Source organism: Taurulus bubalis (assembly GCF_910589615.1).
Source record: "Taurulus bubalis genome assembly, chromosome: 12".
Classification (NCBI taxonomy): Eukaryota; Metazoa; Chordata; class Actinopteri; order Perciformes; family Cottidae; genus Taurulus; species Taurulus bubalis.
In genome coordinates, this window is record NC_136600.1 from 22,345,411 (window position 1) to 22,366,057 (window position 20,647).

At 39.2% G+C, this 20,647-nt stretch overlaps 1 protein-coding gene across 1 annotated transcript in view; it reads left to right on the forward strand.

The window, feature by feature from the left end:
• col14a1a (collagen, type XIV, alpha 1a) overlaps window positions 1-20,647 on the forward strand; it is a gene marked incomplete at its 5' end in the record, with an annotated part of 111,230 nt that overhangs the window by 46,083 nt on the left and 44,500 nt on the right. Inside the window, 7 exons of the mRNA XM_079227028.1 lie at window positions 245-367; window positions 2,671-2,820; window positions 5,527-5,643; window positions 8,338-8,484; window positions 9,648-9,722; window positions 12,474-12,613; window positions 15,240-15,363. Of these exons, the coding sequence (XP_079083154.1) occupies window positions 245-367; window positions 2,671-2,820; window positions 5,527-5,643; window positions 8,338-8,484; window positions 9,648-9,722; window positions 12,474-12,613; window positions 15,240-15,363 (876 nt within the window). The remainder of the gene's footprint in view (window positions 1-244; window positions 368-2,670; window positions 2,821-5,526; window positions 5,644-8,337; window positions 8,485-9,647; window positions 9,723-12,473; window positions 12,614-15,239; window positions 15,364-20,647) is intronic.

Consider the following 20,647-nt stretch of genomic DNA (forward strand, 5'->3'; position numbering starts at 1 on the left):
TATCATCTACAGCAGGAACTCATGCCTCTTGTAGTTCTATGCAGCACAAGCCAGTGTGACGCGGTCCAGGTCCCACCAATTGTTTCACACTAGTCCACTGATTAAAAATGTTTTATGATGAAGGAAAAGCTCATGACATATTGGTTATACACAATGCATTAACACCTGAAAGTAACATGTTTAGGGCACCTTTTAGTCAAGTTCTGAAAAGCCCTTATATTCTGATGTGGTTTGTGGTTTGCAGTGCCCCTCTCGTCTCCTGGAAACCTGCGAGTGTCAGAGGAGTGGTACAATCGCTTCAGGGTCACCTGGGATCCAGCGCAGTCACCGGCAGCGGCATACAGGATTGCATACCAACCCATCGATGGTACACACACACACACACACACACAGGCAGAAACTAATGCTCATCCTAACATTATATGTTATTTTTGGTAATAGCTGGTTAAATAGTTTCCATCTCGGACACATACACACACACACATTGAAGCACAGCTGTTAATTGTCAAGCACAGGAGCATTTTATTAATGTAGTGTGTGCTTTGCCGTGTTACACAGCCTCGTCCAAACATACTAGTCAGTTTTTGTGACGCACCAGCAGCAAACCTGTGACAGGCACAAAGTAGCTGCAAAACAAACTGCTCTCAAAGCTTTCCTGATGGCAACTTCTACATTTTTCTTCTTAACAAGATGCCCGAGGCTTCAAAGAAAACCTCTCCGATCAAGATCTGAAATAAAATATAACCCTTTTGCATTGATTTATTGTCTTGAAGCATCCTCAAAAGCCCATTTTCTCTGTTCTACTGCTTCTCTAGTGCTAATTGTTTTATCTTTCCAAGATGAGGATCCAGTCTTTATAGTTTCCTTGGCTGTTTTTAGTAATCTAAACACAATTACTGTGTCTTTGAGGATCCAGCTTCAAACAAACATGCTGCATTAATCAGATTTGATGTATTACGTTGATGGGAAATTAATTTCACCAGACTGCTGTTGACACTGTAAGAATGTTGGTAACAGTGTGTGTATGTGTCCAAATGCCTCCACATACAGATTACACTTAATGTAAACTTAAACCACTTAATGAGGCAAATACATACAATGCATTCATACCGCCACAAACACATGCACATGTAGTTGCTGAATTGATAAAGTTTGTTATTATTATTATTTTGGTGGGTTTACACTGATAATAGAAACAGATTTACCGCTCAAAGTTCTTCGTAATTTTTCAACAATGGGTTCTTGATTTTCAGGCAGAAGCAGCTTTTTCTGGCATGGCGACCTTTAATTCTGGCAGCAGGAATTACAACTCGCTGATTTGATCAGTTGTAGCTAGCTAGCTAATTAACTAGAACTGCATGTCCCAAGCAAAAGTCACCTTCCTCACCTGCTAATGATCCATGTAGAAAACAGGAAAATAGAGAAAGGACATTGTTCTTGTATTGCAGGGCTATTTAGTCTCAATTCATAAGTATGATGAGGGGAAATGTAAGATATGACCCTATTATGTGGATGTCCAATCAGTGTTGATGGTGAATGTAGCCGATTAAAGCAATGCTTTCCCCAGTAAGCAGTGGCTGCATTACGCGGCGACTACTGACGTCCAGCCAAAACATAGTGTAGCCGAGGGTTAGGAGATGTGCATATAATTTACGCAAGTTACCCAATAAAAGAAAAAAGGCTCTGAGTCTGAACCAGCGTGAATCAAGGCGGCAACAACTATATTGTCAATGGCAGCACATTACACAATAAACTTTAAACGGACAACTTAAGTTCACTTCAGCCCTCTTAACCCTGCCGGTCTTAGTTGTGCTTTTTAGTTTATCTCCGGGGTCATGAAGAAGGTCTCCAGCACCTCTGTCCAAGTGGGGAGTAAAACTTTGAATGCGTAGTTCTTGGTGGTTGGCGCCGAGGACAGCATCCAACAAAAACTGCCCACGCTGACATTCATTGCAGCACAATGATTTTGTTTCTGTTGGCATCGGAGGGCAATTTGAGCAAAGTCTGCGTTTGCTCTCTCGGCAACTCCGATTATGGAGAGCCCCCACTGGCAATATCCTCCCTACTGCAGCTGCAGTCTCGGCCTGCATTCCTTATCCAAAACATCCTATGCATGGCTCGCTGTTGGAAACGTAACTTTGTTTGCAATACAAGCATAGAGAAGAAGGAAGTTCTGTTTTGGACCGCCATCTAGACCACGCCTCCTGGCTACCAGAGAAATACCAGACGAAATAGCCGTTAGTTTGTCCTATAGCCTCCAACTACATCACTGTGACGTCAATTGATGCCACTGGATGCAGGAAGAAGAACAGATGTTGCAGCTGTGAACTTGAACGTCCACATAAACACAGCAAATCTTCCCTTTAAGTCATTCTAACACATCCATAGTGGCTGTGTGTGTTCACTTTTAACTGTAGCTACATAATAAACACATGTAATGCTATCTCAGGTTACAAGTTTCAATTCTGAATGGGATTATAATGTTTGTGTATAGATTCAAGATACAATTCGCAGATTGTTTTCTGGAAAAAAAAACATGTATCATTTCCTGTCTCTGTCCTTCCTGTCTGTGCTCATGTGTACATGTACGTGTGTGTGTGTGTGTGTGTGTGTGTGTGTGTGTGTGTGTGTGTGTGTGTGTGTGTGTGTGTGTGTGTGTGTCTTTTGAAGTTTCAGGACCAGTTTTGGAGACAACAGTGAGTGAAGATGTGAACTCCAAGCTGCTTCTGAATCTACTAAGTGGGACGGAGTACAGTGTTCAAGTGGAGGCTTCCTACCCCGCAGGACAAAGTGAACCACTGCGAGTGAATGCCAAGACATGTGAGCATTCTCATATACATTTATAAACTTGACCTAAACTTAAACTTTACTCTTCTTGTCTTAAATGGTGAATATGATACCTGATTGTGGAATTAAACGTATCATGTGTTGCTTCATAGAAATGTCTCCAGTGACTTCCTCACTTGGCCCTGTTGACATTGTATTGGCCTGACTGCAAATAGATGAGGCTAGCTCACTGTTTGCTGAGACCAGTTTGCTGAGGTTAATAATAAAAAATAGATTTATGAAAGTGACATTCGAAATGCAATTTTAAATTGAACTGTCACTGATAATAACCTGATTTACTTTTGGAAAGCCATATCAAATTTCAACATCAGTCATTCCAAAATGAGCCCTAATGGGGACGTCAGCATCACCTTAAGTGTTCACTGTTAGGAGGAGGGGGAAGGGAAAACATCAGCAGCAGAAGCAGAAAAAAGAAAGAAGGGAAAGCAACAACATGCACATTAACTGCATTCTGATACCATACACTATTATTTATATATATTTCCATTGAGACTTCAGCAAACAGACGGATAGAAGACAGAGGGATATTAATATTTCCAAGTCAGCCAGTGAGAACAATCCTTTTTTGCGTCAATATTTGTTCTCAGGAGGTGCGGTAAGATCTAATGTAAGCTTTAAAGTTCCTCACATCTAGAACAAATAGACTGTTTGAGAGGGAGGAAGTGAGAGAGATAGAAATATTAACTATTAGTATAGAGTGAGAGAGAAAAGTGTCTGTCGTGAAGAGATATGTGTGCATGCATGTACATACGTATTCACTCTTTAAACCTACTCTGGCTCTCAGAGGAGTTCTGTGTATGTTGTCTTGGGTTCTTCTGTGTGTGGTTTTCCAAAAACTGCTTTATCATCCCTTACTTTAAAATCTACTGTTGTCTTATGGGCTTGCTGTCTGATTAGCCAGAAGGGACTCGTCAAATGACGGATCCTCAAATTGGTTGAAAGCAAACATACTCTAATTTTAATAGCTCATGAATTCCTCCTGCACGTTAATGCACACAGAAAATTAGATTTCGATTTTTTTTCTGAAAAGCAATTTCCTTTACTTTATTCTCAAAATGTTGAGAAATACAATTTAACAACTAAATGTTGAGGGATTCATCACTTCACATTTTTTATCAATTTGTGCTCCGGTGATGTGCTATTCTTAATCTGCTCTTTAATCATCCAACTGTAGGATGAGTGACGACTCCCTCACATCTTCTTGTGTCTATACAATGAAAGACGCTTTCATGGGAAGATAAAGATCCAATATGAGGCATTGACATGTAAATGTGTGAGCCTTCCAAATATAAATGGAAATGTGGCACTTGAAGTTTGTGCCTTTATGTCCACGTCACCAAATGTCTTCACTAGCCTAATTTCTACCCACACATTGCAAAAATAATATGTATGTTCAATAGCTTGTATTTACAGATACTCTCTCCCCACACTTTTCTAGTCAGACAAAAGCGATTCACATTGTACTGATAAATTTCAGGTTAATCAGATTTCCCCGTATTACACAGGGCATATTTGAATTCATGGTCCATATTTGTACTTTCCAATGGAGGAACGCTGATTTATTAAGGGAGATGCCTTGAGTCATTTCTCATCTTAATAAGGGAGATACAATAACATATTTCCCTTGGTACACTGCATTCATTGCATCCTCACCATGGGAGCCAGCCGGCATGTTTATACCAATAAATTACACCTACTAGCATGTAGCATAAGAAGGTAATTATTGGCACCTTGACGGACCATTGAATGAAATGAAACTGTTTCCCCCAAATAAAGCTATATGCAGTTTGTATCGTGCAGTAAAAATGCGGGACCACTGAAGGGTGCTTGCTCAAGAAACTTTGTAGAATAAGCACAGTAATGGAAAAGACTATGTAAGTAATACATAACAAGAATCAGGCAGAAATCTAAAGAATAACTTATGTGCTGGAAACTAAAACCAACATTGTTAGTCAACAGTGTATAGAGGGCAGAAAATGTTTGGCCAGTGCACGGCAATCAAGCCAAATGCAGAGCTTCATGACTGTTTTTTTTATTGCACTGACACAGTTATACATTGTGTGTATATTTGCATATCGTTGAGTGAAATTATGGGTTGTCATATGCATTATTCAGCATTTAAAATAAGGCACCTGCCATATGGTGCCAGTTTATAATATCCATTTACTGGCACCAGAGCCAAGTTTGTTTTATACCATCAGCATATTCTGATAACGAGAGAGAGGTTGTCTATAATACACTGAAATCTCACCACTAAACAAGCTTTTCTATTTGCTTGTGTTGTTTTGCATTTTGCTGCATCATGCGCCATTGGTTCTCCACAATGCAGTGAAACACCAAGCCGGACTAACTGTGTTACTTTGTGATCTGCTCTAACATCTATGCAGCTGAGTGTTGCAACAGGAGCTGTCAGCAGAGATACATTTACACCATTTCCAAAAGAAGATGTTCAAGTTTTACTTGTCTATTTTATGCAGCTTCAACCCTCTCTTACCAGACTAGTAACAAAAGAGAAAATAAGGAAAGAGAACAAGTTTATGGTTGGGAAAATGTGTAACATCTGTTATAACATTTTACATGTATATAGCTGTAATCCATTTAAAATGACCAACAACAAAAAATAAAAACGTTACATGTTTTAATGTGTTTAATTTTCTCTCTTCCTGCCTCTATTGCCAGTGTTCCTCGGTGTCTCTGGCTTGTCGACCTACCAGGTGCGTCCCAACAGCCTTTGCGTCCAATGGCAGCCGCTTCTACGTGCCACGTTGTACAGAGTCTCCATACAGTCCACACTCAGTAAGTACAGTTATCGTGTGTGTGTGTGTGTGTGTGTGTGTGTGTGGGTGGGCCCGGGTTCTCAAAGGTGATGGTGATTTAATGCTTTCATTAGTTCAGCTTTTTGTGTGAGAATGTGACACCAGACACAAGCAGTAACTTCATGGACTCCCCTGTTTTGAATTATAATTAAGTGCAACTATATTATCTTGCTGAAATATGGTTAGAATCGCACCTTTTAACTGCAGTTTTCTAAATATCTCCAGACAAAAGTTTAATTCAGACACAGCTTTTGGAAACAAGCCGTAATCCTGTCACACAGGCGACAGCTGTTCTCACCAAAGTTTCGATGTACACCTTCAGATATCTGGACATTTTTCAATGGTCCATGTTGTTAGAAACAAAACCTTTGCCAAGAAAGTGCCTGGAATGCAATTCAGTCATTAAATCTGAAGTTTTACTCGAGCTGTGATATTTTGTGAGGTTGCTGGGTTGAACTCCAAATTCAGAATATGATTCCTTATTGATTTATAGTCTATCCTTGTGAAAATGTCTCAAGACTCTCTGTGTGTGTGATGGTTACGTGTGTTGGTTACATCACAGTCATCTGGATTTATATTGATATGTGTCTCTCAGGAAATAAGTGTTATATTTCTGTAATTTCCACTCGACAGTGGTGTATATTTTAAAGGATATTCATATTAAATCTCTCGGTTTACAGAAAGGAAAGGAAAATTATATGTACACAATCTCTCCCCATAATCATCATGGGAGGAAACTACTCTGAGATTTGCTCATGTCATCGTTGTCAGAAATAAAACGAATGCAGACACAGAGTATGACCTTTAGAGGCTGTTTAATGCTCAGCTCACAGTTAATAAATGGGGGAAAATGACACAGAGGAAGAAAATATTGATGGAACAAAGGAAGGAGCTCTTAAAAGTCAGACAGAAATATATACCATCTCTCTTGTGTACATTGGTATTGCGGCTACCTTTTATTGTGCAATACAAATAAAAGGTGTATTATTATTGTTATATACCAAAATGTATTGTGAAGAAATCAATCAGCAAAACAAAAATGATTTACACTTCCCCCATTTAATCAATCGTCTAAAATATAAAAACCTTAATAAAACCATTCTACAATATATACAACAGTATTTTGCCGCTGGTCCACTAACAGGGAACAACTTCATGTTCAGGTTTTATTTTTATTTGTCATCAGAGGGCAGTTGTACAGCAGGTGTTTATATAAAATATCAAGAATGCTGTCACTGTTTCAACAGATAAATAGAGATATTGTTTTCTGTGTAGCAGTCTTCACAATGTTTGTTTACATTACCCAGCCATCTGTTGCAAATATAATATAGATTCTTGGTTCACTGGGAAAGTTTTACCGGGTGTATTTCTGCTCATTCTTCTTTTTTGCATGTGTTTACTTTTTAAATGTTAAATGTCAAAAGGTCACAGGAAGCAGAAACAGATGCAGTGTTGAGGAGGTTTTCACGTACACAAATACCTCAATGCAGTACAGGAAGTTAGTCTTCTGCTTTCCGTTGATATTAAACACCTGCATCAATGTTTAGTAGCTGAGGTTTTCACAATGGTGGTCTGTGTAGAATATTGGCCTTCCTCAAGTGTTACTTCCATAAAAAGGTTCACTAGAAACATTTAGAAAAAAACTAGTAATTCTGTAGTTAAAATTGCTTGTAGTAAAACCTCATTATATCCCATGAAAAATGATAGAATTCACATTCATTGATTCCTTTTCTTTTGTCAATTTCTTTTGAATTGCAGACGGTAAACACTCTTGAGAGTTTGCTTTGAAAAGCCAGAGATGGACAGCATCAGACAAACAAATGAATGATCATATATATTGGCAGCCAAAACGGGACAAAGTGGGAGTGCACATACACGTGCACTAATAGCTGCCATTTGTCAGTTTCATTAGTCTAATTCTATTTCCTAATGTGTCTCTCATCTTGAAGAGCGACACATTTTGCTCCTCCTCCACACAGGTACCTAAGCCATAGATAATAAAGTTTAATAAAGGGAACAGCTGTCACACTGAGAGCGCCCTTTTCCAACTGAGAAGGTGTGCAAGCAGCTGGTTGGCTCTGCGTAAATTAAACAAAATCTCTAAACTCCAGCTGGATTATCCAGTCGCTGCTCAGTCAGAAGGGAGAGAGACATACATAGAAAAATAAGGAAGTTGGAAGAGAAGTCTTTCTCCTTCTCTCTGTCTTTTTTTCTGACAGTAAAAAGCAATCAAATGTGGACAAACATCACTTGCTGTGTATGTTTTCTTCAACTAAGAGATTGTTCATGTTGCTAATCTCTATATTCAACACATTTATTTTAATCAACACTAACTTTCAATCTGAAACCCTGTCGATCAAATCCATTTTAAAGCAGAGCAGGTTTGTGTCACTAGTATTTAAACTTGTTATAAAGTGACCAATTTTATTTTCAAAATGCTTAACTGAGGATCTGCATGATATTTTTTTTTCAGTTAATCTTTAAATTAAACTACCTGTCTGCTCCAATAAAGCTGCTTAGTATCTAACCCTGAAAAAAAGTGATGCTTAGCAGCGCTCAGGCTTGAACATGATGCAGAAAATGGCTGAAAAAGGGAGGTTTTAGGAGATAGGAGGCATTTGAGCTTGTTTGGATTGTATGACTCTTAATCTGATTTTTGTTTTTTTGCTTGCAGATGGTCAGAGACAGGAAGTGCGCCTGGGAGGTGGCGCTTCCCGACAGTGCTTCTATGACCTCACTCCCAGCAGCCAATACCAGATCAGTGTTCACACCCAGATAAAGGAAATGGAAGGACCTTCTGTTTCCATCACTGACATGACGTGTACGTTTTTTATACATTGTATATAATATCCATGCTTAATATTCTTCGAGTTTTGAGTTTCAGCCCATTTATTTCCATTTTCCTTCAACATTTTTAAGGTGTTTGAATAACACTCAACCCTTTTATTATGTCACTCACTTCTTCCTTTATTCTTTCTCAATTTTCAATTACATTTTTTTGTTGAGGGGTGAACAACATTTAACAGGAAGATCTCAAATTTGATTACAGCAACAGTTTATCATAGACCATTGAAGAATTGGCCCGATGTTTAATTAAGAGAAACATTTACATAAATAACAAAAGTAACTATGTAAAATAGTTACTTTCAGAATACTAAATTATTATGTAGGTTTTATATTATGTTTTTTATTTTTATTAATTAGTAATTACTGACAGAATTTTGGAGTGGAGCTAACTTTAACTTCTTTATACAGTATATTTTATTAAAATATCACATCTTGATATGTCTGCAGAGTAATCAAAGCTAGTAGACACATGTAGTTGAGTAAGTAGCAAAAAAATATAAATTTTAAGGAAGAAAGAATTACCTCAAAAGTACTCAAGAGCAATACTTCAAATACTGTCCACAGTCACATTGCTAAGATGATGATTGAATTGAATTGAAACAAATCATTTACTAATTATTGCTTTTATCACCAACAAGTTTCCGTAGAAGCTGAAGAAACATTTGTTGAAATCTACTTTCATGAAATATGTGCCCTTTCTTCAGGCAGTTCTGGTGTTTCCAAGATGATTTACTTGTTGTACCCTGGTTTGACAGAACCCACAACTGTACTCTTACTGTCCCCAACTTATATAGGGCAAGAAAAAAAAAAAAAAAAAAAAAAATATATATATATATATATATATATATATATATGTGGGAGGAAGGAAGAGGATTAGGAAACTTTCAGTTTGATAGAAACCGGCTACTGCTGTCCCATTGTGCTACATCATTGAAGAGTGTGCGCGTGCGTGTGTGTGTGTGTGTGTGTGTGTGTGTGTGTGTGCATGTGCGTGCGTGGTCAGAACATAAACCTGATGATGGTGCCACTTGTCACTGCCATCATGATCAATGGCCTTGTCTTGTTCCCCCCCTGTGTGTGTTTGTGTATCTGTCTGTGTGTGTTTGTGTATCTGTCTGTGTGTGTGTGTGTATGCAGTGCCGGCGCCCACTCAAGCTCCGACTGAACTCCCCGCCACAGAGCCGCCTCCCACCATCCCACCTGCTAAAGAAGGTGAGCAAGGAGCCGAACAATAAGCACACACTCGTAGTATTCTTCCAGTGTTGTGCAGTAGTAGACACATTACTTTTTATGGTAAGGTTAGAAGGTTGTTAGGTTAGATGATACAAAGCCAGGCAGGCAAACTTGTGAACTATCACACAGCTGTCATACTGGACATATGTGACATCAACAGACATTCTTCACCATTTTCAGCAACACATAGATGCAATATTTGTAATGTTTTATGAGCTTGTAATAACAACTTCTTTCCCAGATTTCATTGCATTTATTAACTTTGCTACATATAGGTTATGCTATCCAGTGCGATTACGGATTATGGAATTACTGTTGGGTGTAAAAAAAATCGTATTGAGATATTGCTGCGTAGGAAATTGTAACCAAGTATACAGAGCAGTTGTTTTGATTAAAACAATCAGAGACACTGCTCTACAGGTCTGGCATGATTTTTAAAACAGGAAACAACAAAGGTTTAAAACAGTATTATACCACTCTGTACCGCTTACACAGCTGTGAACTGTTTAGTTTCAAAACATCAACAGTGACCTGGGAGTAACTTCTAAATCAGGGAGGGAAAATAGAAGGTCAGCAATAAGGAAAAGTACAAATAAAATACTTGAATGTCTCTCACACGAAGTCTATAGACTTTCACTCTGTTCCACAATTACTTTATTGTGTGAACTATACACCGGCCACAGTGGGCTGCAGCTCATGCCAAAATAAAGTAATGCTACTCTAATCTTGGTTTATTAGCTTAACACCTCAGTCTCAGCAAAGCTTACCTGATCGCTCCCGGGCAGTTTCCGCTTCAGTGCAGGTTCAGTTTCTCCCCAAAACACCCAAGAACTCAATCCAACTACCGCTCACATAGAGGGAACACTGGCTCCAACATACTGGGTGCACCTGTGATTGACAGCTGACTTAGCCATGACTGTTTCTTTCAAGTTGCAACAGTAAATGACTCGTGACATGAGACAAGCAGAATCGTCTAACTGTCGAGGATTTTTTTCCAAACGAGATGATAATAATAGAAAGATTGGGGTTAAAAGTTCATAGTGCGACCCTCCACTTGCTGCTCCTCCTCTGTCCTGTCTGGTGGGCTCAAGGTAAAAGAGCACAGCTGACTCCACGTGAACCGACACACCCGCTGAGTCCGTCTTCAAGCATTTCTGTCTGACCTTCGTCAGACCGATGCCGCGTTCTGCACTGTCAGGCGACCTTTACCAGCTTTCAGGGGATCAAGTACAACAATTTACTTACTCACTTTCATCACTTACAAGTTAAACATATTCATATGATATATACATGTATTGTTATCATTATATCTGATTCCCCACCTTCTGCAGTTATGTCAAAATAAGATGCAGTCGAAACATGTGTGTGCAAAACACACATGTGCCACTAACGTAAAGATGTAAAGCGACTTGCTCGGCGGCATTGCCTCACCATAATTAAGGGTTTCAGAGTTTAGAGAGAACAGGAAATGTAAAGGAGCAGAGGCAATGGACACATTTTCTGGCCCAAGAAAAGTGTGAAGAAGCACCAGCATGACAGGTGAAGATGAACGTGGTAACGGTGAGGTGCTAGGATTTAGAGGAAAAGGGTGGTAGTGGCGATGGTGGTGCTGGAGTGGGTGCGGATGAAGGCCCCGATTTTGAACATTTTGTCCCCCTGTCTATAATTCCTAATGCCTGGTCTGTCATTTAGGACAGCACAATGGCCGGGGAAAGAGAAAGAGATGGATAGTAAGAACAACAAGAGGAAAAGAAGGATACAAAGTGATGGGAAGGCAGGATGAGAAGAACAGGCAGATATCTGCAGGCAGAAAGCAGAGCGGACGAGACAGAAACAGAGACAAATGAGGGCAAAGACACCACAGCAGCAACAGATGATAAGTAGTCAGAAAAAGATGCTCTATAAAAGAAGAGGTGGAGGGAAATAATGGGGATGAGAATTGAGACGAAAGACAAAGTTTCAGTAAAATCACAGCTTTTGTCAGAATCAGCCACATAAAACTGTGTTATCAAAACTCTGTCCAGCTGACCTTTAACTTGACATTTCTGACAAGCGTGAGGGCTTCGCTTATGAAATTCGTAAAAAAAACAACATGATAATAGCATTTGTCTCTCACAAACAACACCAGTAAAGCAGACGTTTGCATGATTTCATTCATCTCTCCTCTGTTGTTTTGTTGCTTTTATAATTAAAACCACTTTTCCTAATAAGCAGCGTCGACACAGCTGGCTGTTGTTGAGGCTGACATGGTCATGAACGCACTTTTGCATTTAGAGAAGAACTGGAGTTTGAAAAGTTATTAAAACCACAAAACAACTGAGAACAAGATAGGGCTACTGGTAATCACTTGAAAACCTGAGAAGAATAAGTAGAGGCACCGCTGGACCGGGAATATGAATGAGCAGCTGACAGGCGGAGAAAGAAAAAGACAAGCACATTGGATAGTGCACAATTTGAGTTTGCCCTATACTTTTAAGCTTATAAACTCTATAGTGTGCAAATTAATCTGAGGACCCAGCCTTTGCATATTTACCCCTTTGCAGCGGCTGTATATTTGCAGTGCTTCATATTATGCATATTTACTCAGAGTCTGAATACATTAGGCAGCCAGTTAACATTCAAGTTACGCGTTGTCCTCTGCAGACCTTCATTCTTTATGGAATTACTTTTTTTAAATGCAGAGACCAAATATGTGCTGACTAAATCTACATATCTCTCCTGTCCGTCTAGTGTGTAAGGAGGCCAAGGCTGACCTGGCATTCCTGGTCGATGGCTCTTGGTCCATCGGAGACGACAACTTCATGAAGATCACACGTTTCCTCTACAGCACCATGGGGTCACTGGATCTGATTGGACCAGACGGGACCCAGGTCAGTCACGGGACCACACTTAGATCATGCATCACCTCACGGAGAATCTCAAAGGAAGAACACAAGAGTAAAACAGTGATGAGCAAGCTTTACTTGTAAAGTAATTAAAATTGTGACATTACATTTCATTTAGCTGACGCTTTTATCCAAAGAGACTTACAATAAGTGCATTCAATCTGAGTACAAACTCAGAACAACAAGAATCAAGAAAGTACAATTTCTTCAAGAAAGCCAAACTACAAAGTGCTATAATTAAGTGCTGTTTAAGTGCTACTAAAGTGTTACTTCAATCTTGACCATCTGGGTCTAAATAATGTTGCTGAGACTCTCCTTGCTGGTATTCTCAAGCACTGCTGGTGGTTCTTGTGTCTAGTCTAAATGTCTCCGTCTGGTGAAAATGACTGTATTGCCAGTTTATGCAGTACCATAAGTTATCCAACTGAAATACAAACGTGCCCAAGGCTTTTAATTTCTGTTCACTCGTTCTAATTCATTCTCATTGTTAGGGCACTTTCATTCAGAAAAATGCATTCTCACAGGAAATTGAAAGTAAAGAGTAAAGTAGTTGCTGGGAATCTTGCCAAAAGTAACCACATGTAAAAACCATACAGATTTTGAAAACAATAATTATATGTCACAGTGTAATTTAGAACCCATTCACAGAAGAGTGAAGGTTGTGAAAATATATATTTGTTCATATTCGAAAGGATTTTTGTGGGAATTACCTCTAAAAAGAAACATTTACAAACCTCTGCATTTTTTGCATGGCTTTGCAGTGTTTCTCGACGCGACGTTTTGCAAGCCCAGTAAAGTGTCTACCATATAATAACATTCACATTTATCCAACAATCCCAACTACCTCATCATCTGTTCTCCATATTGCATTTCCTGCAACCCATTTCACTCTGCAGAATAGAAAGGGAGAACAAAAAGTTGTAATATCCTTTTTAATCTATGTAAAACAGACTTCATTCAGGCGATAATGGAATAATGGAGACAGGATGCTGTTCACGCATAATAAAAAGGATGGAGAGTGATTTAACGTCACGGATGACTCGCTCAAGATCTGCAGCTTGCTTTCTGTAACTCGTCCACTTTCTTTGTTGAACAGAAATAGAAATTATGAACGTAACAGAAAGTAGATAATGGAATCTAGACCAACCTGAGTTTGTCCTTTTGACCTCTGTGGACTTGGCTCATGTATTGTTTGAGGAAGGCTGCAGCTGTTAGCATTGATTGATTCTGAAAGCGATGCTTTGGAGCAAAATTTACCCAATTTTCTTTGGCTGTCCCCTGAAAAATATGAGGAGGAACTTTAAACCCCCAGTGAGTCAATGTGCACCTTCTGGAAAGGCTTCCTTCTTAGTTGCTGCGTAGTATTTGTTAACACTTGCTCATTTGCTGCCGTTGTGCTTTACGCCAGAAAACACAATTTTTCTTGGATAAATTAGGTCTAGATGCATTAAAAGCTTGAATACAGTTCAGATGGTTTAAGGCAGCATTGACCAACAACTGTCAACTTGATTCTTAGTATAAAACCCGCCATCAGCAATGCTTTGCATCTACAGTGAATATTACCATCTTCATTGTCTCAGAGTGTTTCTCATGTATCAGGGTCATGATACCGGTCTCTAACTTGAGGCAGTAACTCTCTTTTATCATTGTGAACTGATGTCTTTGTGCTTCTTGTCTGCATGGCTCCTCCACTCTGTCAGCAGAGCTCAGCTGCTTCATTTGTCACACTGTAGAGGTGCTTGCTGAACCTTTTTCTTTCATTTGTGTAATGTCTGCTGTTATGCAGTTTGTTACCCTTGGTGTGCCCCATAACCCTCTGGCAGAAGGCTACCAAGAGCAAAGCGTTGGCCGTAATATGAGAGAGTTGGCTGTACAGTAAAGAGAGAGTTGGCTGGTGAATGTAGTCCTCCCTGAGCCAACAACAGCACCATTAGCAGTCTGGAAGTAGTGATAGTGAGTTGTTCTCCCTTTTAGAGTGATCCAATTAGATTGATTCTAGCTCAGATATATATGTATAAATCACCACACATTTTTTAAATATATATATTGATTCATGTGTGCTATTCATTTATAAGCTTAATTTGTATAATAACAGTGTTTCCTTCAGCGAACAAAAGCAACATCTGTTTGAAACTGTTGCGGAAATTTTACATGACAATGAAATATGAATAGGTTTCTAAACTCGCACAGACGTTTGGCTTCATAGCAACCCGCATATTGCCAAATGAGCTTTGTGCCTTTTTGATTTTCATGTTGGAGGAAGTAGAATTGAACCTCCACACGCTATTCAGTGGTATTGTAACTTTGTGAGCAGGAGATGACTGAAGCTAACAAACCTGTCACTCATCGCTGGCCACGTCTTTGGTTATGCCTAACTTTAAGTCAAGCCTCAATATATTTTAATGTTTAAACGTGGTTTGCTCCAGGCTGCAAACATGTTTATTTCTGCATTTTAACACGGGGTCTATGAAGATTGACTCGCTATTGGAGCCCCAAGTGGCCATTTGCTGAACTGCAGTTGTTGACACTTCCTCATTGGCTTGTTTTTCTTACCACTGCCGCTTGAGTTGAACTTATTTCCCATAACTTTCTGTCTCTGCCTCGCTTGCAGGTGGCCATCGCTCAGTTCAGCGACGATGCTCGGACAGAATTCCAGCTGAGTTCCCATGGCAACAAGGAAGCGCTGTTGGAGGCTATCCAGAAGATCCGATACAAGGGAGGAAACACAAAGACAGGTCAGAGCAGTGTGGTATGTAATAGTAGTTCATGCCATACAAGAAAACTGGTAAATTCTGAAATTTTGCTAAACCTGTTCACCAATCAATCTCTCAAGTTAGTAGCTGTTTGCCCATTTGTCGTAGAGTTGTGGATGTTAAAATGTAATATTTTTAGACCTCCATGTCGGCTTGAGATTAAAAGGTAATTCTTAATACGTTGTGAAATATCTCTATGAAAATGCCAGTTTTCACTATTTGAAAATATCACATACTGCAGAGAGGAGGAGCTTTTTTTTTAAATGTGGGATTAGGATGCATAACACACAGTTTGGGGTTGTGGATCTGTTGTAAAGCCCATGTAGAGGCGTCCGGCTGTGCGAGCACACACAAGGTGAGTGTCAGTAACCTCTCAGCGTCGGTGTGGCTCTACAGGTAATGCTGGTTGTTCAGAGGACTTTACCTCTCCTCGAGGCTCCGTCATGGCTCAGTGTCTGTTCAGAGTAATTGTGTCCTTGAGCTTTGCTATCAGCTTTAGAGCTGAACGCACATCATCTGATCGCACTTATCCCTTCCTTTCTTTTCTTGCCTCTCCTTCATCTCCTCTACTCTCTTGCCAACTGTTCCCCCCTTCCTCCTTTTATGGCGTCTTCGTTTTCCTTTAACGTGTCCTCTCTTCTTTTCCCTTTACATTGTTTTCTGTCTTTTCCTCTGAACATTCCTCCTTTTTTAGCCCCTGTTTTTCATCTTCTGTTTTCTCCTATGTCCCTTTTTTTGTCCAATACCCCCATTCCTCATTTACACCTACATATACTTCACTGTCTTATAGTTTAACAGGTAGTAACAGGTGGTGCTTTAGCTGACAATGCAGTGTGTATGTATGTGTGTGTGTGTGTGTGTGTGTGTGTGTGTGTGTGTGTGTGTGTGTGTGTGGTCTACGGTCTACGGTCTACAGCAGAACAGAAAATAAACCATGAAATTTCATCTTTCCCACACAAAGGGAACGAGGGGGCAGTGGGCTCTCACAAGGTTAGGCTCATGCTCACAGAATCACAATGTCTCCCTCTCCCTCTTTCTCTTTGTCTCTCACCCACTCGGGCTTTGTCTCTCACATCACATACATGCTCATGCACTGCCTCAGCGTAGAATTAATCCTCTTCAGTGCTTCACACATTATGCATATTCTTCACTGTGTCCTTATTTCCTCCATGCAGATAGTTATATATTTCTTATTATTTACTACGCTATTACTATTTATAAGATACTTCAGGAAGAATTGAACAGTAGTTCCTCAATGATTATTTTTATTATTTATTGCTTTAGTTTGGATATTATCCCCTCCCTTGTGAATCTTGACACTAAGCAATACAAATACTAAACTATACAACATCTACTGTCCTGAGCCACGTACTCTGTACCTGAACCTTACAGCTAACTCCTCTGGTCTATTTGGAGATAGATCAGTATTTTCTCTGGCTTTCAGGACTGAGGCTTGCGTTACAACCCTAACGTTGGCACTCCGAACTATTCCTTTTTTCATTCTTAAACCTCAACTTCTCCTCAGAGACCCCATCAGGCCCCACACTGGGTCTAAACCCCCTAAAGCCCTCAAATAAAAAGAAATATAGCGTTCAGCCACTTTATCCCTGAGCCCCTGGCAGATATATCAGTGTGGATACAACCACTGGCAAACAAGAAACCCCACAGCTTTAATCCCTTTTTTAATGTTTTACTGTAAATAGCTGGCACTTTGTGTCCTCTGTCCTATAACCCTTCAAGGGTCAAGGGTCAAGCAAACACATTGGGCAAAACAATATTTGTCAGTGCCAGAAAATATTGGAGAGTGGATTCAGTTTTCTTAGTCATGTTTATCAATTCTGAAACATTAAGTTAAAACCTGCTTATTTTAGGAAGCAACCCGCATCATATTTGCTCACCATTTCACATCTGGGTCTCTTGGTTGGCAAGAGAACTGCTACTATATCTGTATGAGTGCTTTGCTTTACTTATTCTCCTTCTACCAACTTCTAGTCATCAGCCTTTTCTCTATACCCATTTTATAAACAGTATTTAAATGAGGCGGACTTCTATAAGGCTTCACATTCTGTTTTTTCCACCATCAGTACCTCATACCAGTGAGGATTCAGGGTGTTGAAGATGATATTCTAGGATTTGGCTTTTCTCTTTGCATTTATTCATTACGGTATTAGTGAGCGTCTGACTGGCTTAGTGAATGATTGATTTAATATAGCTGCAGCTGTAGTCTTACCTGTATGTATGTATGTATGTATGTATGTATGTATGTATGTATGTACTGTAACATGTATGTGTGTGATTATGTGTGTCTTTTTTGAAATTGATGAATTTCGAGCCCTACATGAGTAATTGTGCTCATCCCTGACTCTTCAGGACAGTATGTTCAGATCAAGGAAGTGTAAATAAATGTGTGTGTGTGTGTGTGTGTGTGTGTGCGTGTGTGTGTGTGTGTGTGTGTGTGTGTGTGTGTGTGTGTGTTTTTTTGTTGACCTACAGTATGTAAAGTATAGTGTTACTTTTTTAATTGTAATATATTCACACATTAGTTATCCGACATGAGATTGTTCTTGTTCTATGATCAGCAGTCAGTCTGACTTATTCAGCTGTCGTCATTTTCAAGGTTTCTGAGTTTTTCTTATACATTTAGGAATAGATGGCGCATGAATGAGTTTCTCTGGCTATGAAAGCCAGTGAGACCCAGTCAAACGCCATTGTATATGTTCTATAATGCATTTGATTGTCTAAATATATTGCTTAGGAATTTACTGGACTTTTTCAAAGATTAGAGGGTAGCTTTTCCTTTTCATAGTAACCCAGATATAGTATCACAATCTCCTCCTAGTCATTCATCACATGCAGCCTCAGTAGAGCGGGGAGAAAAGGTCTCCTATTGTATTTTTTACACTTTGAACTCTATAACAGGATTCTATGCACTCATACTTTTGTTTTGTCTTATTGCTTCCCTTCTTAAGCGACAGCGAGAAAACTGGTAAACTTTAGCCAGACAGGAGGCCCAATCCAAACTGACATGGATCACTTCTCACACAAAGAGTGATAGATGGCTGATTGATGAAGGGCTTTTGAACCCAAGATCCATTGACATGTTTTGTTTTAGTTTCTTCTCACCCTCCCGCTCTGTCCTGTGTCTTACTTCATGCCTGGCTAGCTGCTGTAATTCCAGTCTTGCCCAGCGTGGTCAGAGGACAGTGTAGAAGCAGATGTATCACTAGCAGATATCTGACAACACAACACTTTACAGGCCAAGCACTGTATCATTTGTCACCACTGACAGCTCTGTGAAAAAACAGAAGGAGGAGACAGGGATGTGGTCTGAGGGTTTTGGTTTAGTTAGAAATTGGGAGACAGAAACAACATACACACATAGAGCCATTTACACTACACACTCCCATGTACAATACGTGTTTGGTCAAATTATAGGGCCTTTTATTGCCTCATTAACTATTGTTTTTATTGCAAAGTTTTCTGATACTCAGCACTTCTCCTAAGAACTCAGACACACTTTTGAACACACAAGAGGAGGAAGAGGAGAGAGTGTTTAAGGACAGAGGGAGTAAAAAGGAATAATGGGAGGGATTGTCCATTTAATTATGAAAAGGTCAGGTGGAGATGAATAGATGAGCTTTTGGAAGTATTAATGAAAATCATGATGAGCAGCATGCAAAAACTGGCATGAGATAAAAAATGATCAGGGGAGTGGTGGTTTGGATGGTTTGCATGCACAAAATAAGTTGTCTTTATTCAGTGCAGTATTTAACAGTTAAGATCAATTAAAGCACATTGCAGGTTGTTCCTGTTATTTTAAGTGACTATACTTTGTAATTTGTCCCTGAATAACAACAATGATCAACTTTTATCTGTTCAGAGTTCGGTTCAGTACAAGTCAAGTTCGCGTCTCTTTTCTGCAGAGAGAGAGAGAATTGTCTGGGGCCAAATACAGTATTAGAAATATAATAAAAATAATATAGTTTATACACATGCTTTTGATTTACACTTTGTTTTAAAACCTTTTTTTGACTGATTAAATCCATAAGCAGGCAACATGTACATGTTTATCCAATTTCAACCTTTTGACAGTCTTGATTTTGACATTTCCACCTTTGTCCCATCTCTTAGTGTTTAGGTCTCAAATACATCCAACATTGTCTGCCTTCTGGCATATTTGAAATGTTAATGGAAACTCGGCCTGAATCTGCTTTCAGGAACTTTTAGGTCACTGAAGTCATGTCATAATTATGGGCTTGAAATTATATTCTATTATTGTCGGAGGATGAACATGAATACTTTTTTTTAATTAGCAAGTGCATTAAAATTGTAGCAAAGGACACAAGCATTCACACCCCTGCTCGTAGTGGAGAGGATCATTTATTTTAGACTGTTAATGATCACATTCATGCTTTTAATAAGTTTAATTTGCCTGGCATTTATTCCTCTGTTCCAAATTGTTGCACCAATGAAGAGATTAAGCTTCATATCACAAGATGGTGCTTAGAGAAGGATTGAGAGGTCGAAGCGTCACAAAAAGGACCATACTAGTTTTGCTTTGTTATTTTTACTATATGTTACATCACTGCTGTACTGTTTCATGTTTGTATTGTGGTATTCCTTCAAAGCAGCCATTAGTGAACATTGATTTCACTACAACATGAGAGTACCGGTAATCGAGCAGAGACTTGAAAATAGTTTGAGTAAGTTAATTACAAAAAAAGCACATTGCAGCTTTCTTTTTTATAGTTTAGTCAGAGACACTTACATCAAGGAATTGACCATTTGTAACAAATATTTATAAAGTTTGGCAGAGAACGGCTCTGCTGTTTGAGGGATCTGAGCTGCAACAATTATTCTGCTGAGTGCTATTCCTCCCTTCATAAACATACAGGAACATTAAATCTTAACAGTACGATATAGTTAAATCAACAATACGACGTATCAACAGGCAGAGGTCGCGGTGGGGGAGGGAGCTGCGTCAGCAAACGGTGCAGGCATGAATGTAATCAGCACAGTGACAGTGATAAATCATCCAAGGAGTACTTTAACAAAAATATTGTTTAAAAAAAAAGCAGACAAAAAGGGGCACTGGGATTTTGTATTAATCTAATTTAAGTTTCTGCAATTTTATTTTCCAGTTTTACAGAAATGAATGTACTTGGAAAGTAGAACTGAACACATCTCAAACCCTTTAGTATGTTTCTAGAAGCAAAGGGCATACATGTTCAATATACGTATGAATGGTTACATGGTTTGTCAAATC